This window comes from Oncorhynchus kisutch, linkage group LG28 (assembly GCF_002021735.2).
Source record: "Oncorhynchus kisutch isolate 150728-3 linkage group LG28, Okis_V2, whole genome shotgun sequence".
Taxonomy (NCBI): Eukaryota; Metazoa; Chordata; class Actinopteri; order Salmoniformes; family Salmonidae; genus Oncorhynchus; species Oncorhynchus kisutch.
The window spans coordinates 11,673,566-11,679,372 of record NC_034201.2 but is presented as its reverse complement, the minus strand read 5'-3'; the positions used below and the strand labels follow the sequence as shown (position 1 = coordinate 11,679,372).

Here is a 5,807-nt window from a genome sequence, read left to right as displayed (position 1 = left end):
AGATAAGTCCTTAGAAACAAATGTGCTGGGCTATTAAATAATATTAGTAAAGAACAAGAAGGCCCGCACACTGTTAAAGCTCCCAATTCCCTGCTTTATTGACAACGTTTTCCATTCAAAACGGATCTTCGTCAGGTCAAACAAACAGAGTTACTCACATCCCAAAACATACACATTTAACCTCAGATAACCATTGTTTTTGCACCCACCAAAAACAATCTCTAAAAATGTAATAACAATGAGATGGGTACACGTAATAGTTGCAGAAAATAAGATGCTGTCCATGTCTTGTCATATATATTTAGGAGTGTAGTACATTATGTTGTCCATAGGATGGCACTGTTGCAGTATGTTACTTGACTGGATGAACCTATCAGTGATATGTATGCCATGCAAGGCCATAATCAAATGTTTACTTCCCTGTTAGTAATTTGGTAGCTTGTCAAATTCATCATGCATCAACATACATCCTGCATACATCACAATTTGGATTATTATAATTTTTTCAAATGTAACCTTTATTTAACTAGGCAAGTCAGTTAAGAACAAATTCTTATTTACAATGACGGCCTACACCGGCCAAACTCTGACGACGCTGGGCCAATTGTGCACCGCCCTATGGGACTCCCAATCATAGCCGGTTGTGATACAGTCTGGATTTGAACCAGGTTGTCTGTAGTGACGTCCCTAGTACTGAGATGCAGTCTTAGACCACTGCGCCACTTGGAAGACACTTTTTTAATCCAGTTTGGTCAAGTAAATTACGGGAAAATACCTTTAGGTTTGGTTTCTATAATTGAACACAATATAAAAGAAAATTCAAAGTCAAACAGCTAAGTTGCACTTATACTAACTCAATTATCAATAGCTAGCATACAGTACAGCTTCATTTTGATCATCTACACGTATGTAACCAACAAAAGCAATACATATCTGTCTGTGAGAGTTCACTTTGCGTTTTGTCATTCTGATTACACTTTTCTCTGTCTAGAAATCTGTCTGACCCTACTGAATGAATGGCACCACGGTGCTGTGTGTCTGTTATTACATGGCTAGTATTTTAAAGCCATCTCTTTCTCTACATAATAATGATATCCTTGCATTAAAACTTGTTGTCCAAATATAATAAATTGCTGAGGGAAAATTACACGGTTGATTCATTCAGAATGTTGTATTGGAGCGGTTAACCACGCTAAAACCAACACACTTGAGTTGTTCCTGTTGTCATTTTTAATGACACAGAACAACAGCTGTCCTTAGGATACAATGTCAACATTCTTAGTAAACCTGCAGTGCTGTTTTCTTTTACAGTATAACCAATCCATTTAATTGGGCCCTAAGTCATCAATACAAACATGCAGCAATAAGCAATAACATATTACATAACTTTCTATAACACAACATGTTATACAGTGTGTACCTACAAGGCCACTCATTTTTTTTTAAATACAATCTAACAATTTTCTGGAAAGAGATTTATTAAGGAGGATGAGGGTGCCAGGATATGTAAGGTTAAGATGTGTCTTACTGCTGTTTTGAACCATGGGTAAAACAATGCATAGATCAGAGGGTTAAGGAATGAATTAATGTACACAACCCAGGAGAGAAATGCTATGATGACATCTGAATGTGCCAGGTAGTCCTCAGAAAGTGAACCAACGTAATATGTGATCCAACCGACGAGGAACACCGATAACACAACCCCCAGTGTTTTGGTTGCCTTACTCTCTGACATCTTGATCCTGGTTGTGATATTCATCACTTTTACTTGAATTCTTGCCACTTTGAAAATGTTCATGTATAAGCATATAATAACAGAACAAGGTGCAACAAAGGAGACAAAAAGGTCAATAATTCCCCATGTAAAACTGATAATCAACACACATTCTCCATGGCAGTTCTTGTGTGCCTGAGAACGATACCATTGACCATTACAGTATAGAATAACAAGATTATATATAAAAGAAAATATCCAGGTTAGGAATATAGAAGTCAATGTTTTTCCAATAGTTATTTTTGAAATGTAGAGTAAAGGATCACAAACAGCAACATATCTGTCAACAGCTATGATGACTAAATTGTATAGAGATGCAAAAATGACAGAGAAAACAATCCCATGAAAAACTGAACACATTGTTTCACCAAGATACCAGCATGACTCGATGACTTTGATGCCCTCCACTGGAATCACAACAATCCCAACCAGGAGATCTGACACAGCCAGAGAGAGGATGAGCAGGTTGGTTGGAGTGTGGAGCTGTTTGAAGTGAGAGATGGAGATGATCACCAGCAGATTCACAAACACTGTGAATGATGACACAGAGAAAAAAAAAAGGTGCAGGAGTATATTTTCTGCTATGGTTCGCTCCTTCTTAACGCAAGACGAGTTGTGGAGAGGAAAACAGTATTGTACTGCTTGATATCCATCCACTTCACTGAACGCCATTGGGAAGTAAAAACACTGTTCTTTTCAATTGAGTGCAATGAATCAAGTGTTATTTCTTAGTGTAGATTCATAGTGTATCTGATCTAAATAATAAACTAAACTGTGCAGAGCAGCTTTATTTATATCTGAGTTAGATATAGGAGTGTGTGTGTGTGGGGGCGGTACACCCATTGGAGCCCAGCCCTCTTATCTATTATATTGAAGGAGATTGCTGATGTATAATGAGCTACAGTAAAACAAAACATCTTGGCATGAACCTAGAACCTATTGTTGTTGTAGGGATGGTTTCTATATATATTTCTATACATATATATTTTCTAATCTGAGATTTATAATGGCATCAACATAAAGAGCTCCCCAGACCAGATCCCCAGGCCAATATAGCAACTCCACATGCAGTAAGCACCACACTATTCACCATGGTGACCACATCTACTGCAGCTCACTCTGAAGAAGAGGATAGAGCCCAGAGAAAAGAGGTCAACCAGGTTACCCAATCCCATGACCACCTACCTACTGAGACTGAGCCACCCAGACTTCACACCCCTGACTGACCAGGACCGGAGCAAGGTAGAATGAGAAATCACTCCACAGCATGTGCCTTACTGAGAGGCCCTGACATTACCAGTCCACCCCACGATGTGATGCATCATCTGCACTTCGCCACCACTCTACAGGGTTCACTGTGCCACTGGCGAGAATAGGTTAGGCTTTCTACCTGCCGTGGGACCTTCCTGGACTCTGATCAATTTCTGCCACTGCACCCCTCTACTAGCTTGAACCAGAAAATGGCTGCTCATCGTTCGACTTCAGGTGAGCCTAAATGGATGTGTTTCGGAGCCTAAATGTATGTGTGCCTTCTTCCCCCGCCTCCGGAATTATAACTTTCAAATTGCTTTGAGCCCATGTACCAGCTGTCTTCTGCCGGGGGCAGCCCCCCCTCTGCTGGGCCGTGCTCTCTGGATCAGAGCTCTGTCCCTTTGGCTGTTGTGTCCTGCACGCAACTGGCGTCGCAGCAGCTCTTTTGTCAGGTGAGTTCTGTGGCTCTGGCCTCGCAATCTACTTCGAGACACAGCAGAGGCCAGATCATTCCAGCGATTGTGATAGGGAGTTCCATGTTGAGGCATATATCTGTGCCTGGGGCAAAGACTGTGTTTTCCTGGGGCAAAAGTTCAGGATATCACCAGGTTGCTTCCTGTGGCTGTAAGTCAGTCAAACGCCGCTCCATCATTCATTGAATCAGATGGCTAATTCATCACAAAATCCACTGATATTGCCAACTACTTTAATGATTTTTTTCATTGGCAAGATTAGCAAATTTAGGCATGATACAAACGCTGACACTACACATCCAAGTATATCTGACCAAATTATGAAAAACAAGCATTGTAATTTTGAATTCTGTACAATAAGTTTGGAAGAGGTGAAAAAAGTAGTATTGTCTATCAATAATGACAAGCCAACAATGTGTTCAGATGGAAAATTACAGAGGATAATAGTGGACAATATTGCCATTCCTATTTGCCATATCTTAATTTTAAGCCAAAGTGTGCCCTCAGGCCTGGAGAGAAGCAAAAGTTATTACCCTACCTAAGAAAAGTAAAGCCTCCTTAACTGGCTCAAATGTGACCAGTTTCAGGAAACTAGGCATATGTCGTGGGTCAACTACTTCACAGGAAAGCCATTTGAACGTAAACATTTTTGTGCAGAAATGCCTTCTCGAACATGTAAACTTTAATGTGCTTTAATAACAAACTTGTATGCCATCTGTAAATACAAATACAATTGTTAAATTATGAGCCTCGTTTAGCCACATTTTAGCCACAGAAAAAGCTGGAAACCTTCCCGCTAGCCATGATTGGCTGAGATAATGAGTGGACTGGACATGCCGAGAGATGAGTTTGGATTGGTCTGCCAAAAAGTACGCTTCTGTCTATTTGAGCTGGTCAGTGTGTGTAGGTAATCCTGTCTAATGCGGGTTTTTTAAATTTATTGCGTAGTAAAACTGCATAAGAGTTGCTATCCACCTTCTGGAGGACCGAGTTTTGAAATCAGTGGAATTCAAGTATGATAGCTAAAGAGAAGGAGAAAACACCTGTTTCCGGATTACATTTTCAAACTAAGGGCAACCATGGCATCCATGACAGGAGAAGCATCCATCGATATTGTATACGGGTAAGAAGGTCTAGCTAGCTACATTTTCAGATATTACACATTTCTAATTTTGACAGAAAGTGGTTTGATTTCAAGTTAAAGTGTACTGTTACCTAGCTGATGTTAGCTGGCTGTCTCGCTAGCTAATGTGATGTATATGATCTTATTATTTGTATCTCAGAGACATTTGCTTGCCTAGTTATAGTCTAATGTTAGCTAGCTAACATTGAACATGCTTGGATAGCTACCTGCAGGGTAGTAATGTTATGAGTTGGGATTAGTATCCATTTCAATAGAACGTTACTGCAACAACTGTTGATAGTAAATTCGCTCTGGCTATCTACTCCGATTTCAGACCACGGGTAAGATAGTCCAGCTAGCTTCATTTTCAGATATTACACATTTCTAATTTTGACAAAGTATTTTCATTTCAAGTTGAAGTGCACTGTTAGCTAGCTAGCTTACGTTAGCTGGCTGGCTCGCTAACTAACATTACATGTCTGATCTTATTGTTCGTATCTCAGAGCCATGTGTTTTCCTAGTTATTGCCAATTGTTAGCTAGCTGACATCGGAACTGGTTGGTTAGCTATCTACAAATTCATGCAGGGTAGTAATGTCATGATTTGTGATTATGGTTCATTGTTAAGCTAGCTAGCTAGCTACATTTCTTAACAAAAGACTCCACTATGCAAGTAACCATTTTGGGTGCGTTTGTAAATCAGTCTGGCCATATACTCTCGTCTGAGTGTACCAGAGCGCAGAATAACTAGTGAATATCAGCAAATATTGGCAAAAAAAGTAATTAAATTATTGCCAGCAGCACAGTTACATTCAAAAAACGCTCTTGATGACATGAAAAGAGCTCAACCAGCTCTGCTAGGGTGATAAAAATGGTCAGAGTGGGTTGTTCTCTCAATTGTGTCTGGAAGCAACTAGCAAGCTAGCCAATGTTAGCCAATTAACTTGTGCTGTTTTTATTATCTGCCTAAACCCTGGCCCAGACTATTTGTAAGGAAATAACACTAATTTACTTAAACTCTACTGATCACTTCATCTCATTATACACAGATGATATTTTACTATATCTAGACAATGTATCTCAATCGCTTCCAAATACATTGAAGATTATAGATAAATTCAGCTTAATCTTACGTTATAAAATTCATTGAACCAAATGAGCCCTACTGCCTCTCAAGACCATGATGG

At 39.6% G+C, this 5,807-nt stretch overlaps 1 protein-coding gene across 1 annotated transcript; it reads right to left on the bottom strand.

The window, feature by feature from the left end:
* Positions 1-666: 666 nt before the first annotated feature.
* Positions 667-2,446, bottom strand: LOC109872685 (trace amine-associated receptor 13c-like). Its single transcript, XM_020463996.2, has one exon. The coding sequence runs from the start codon at positions 2,444-2,446 to the stop codon at positions 1,454-1,456; it is 993 nt and encodes a 330-aa protein (XP_020319585.1). The 3' UTR covers positions 667-1,453.
* Between the last annotated feature and the right edge of the window lie 3,361 nt (positions 2,447-5,807).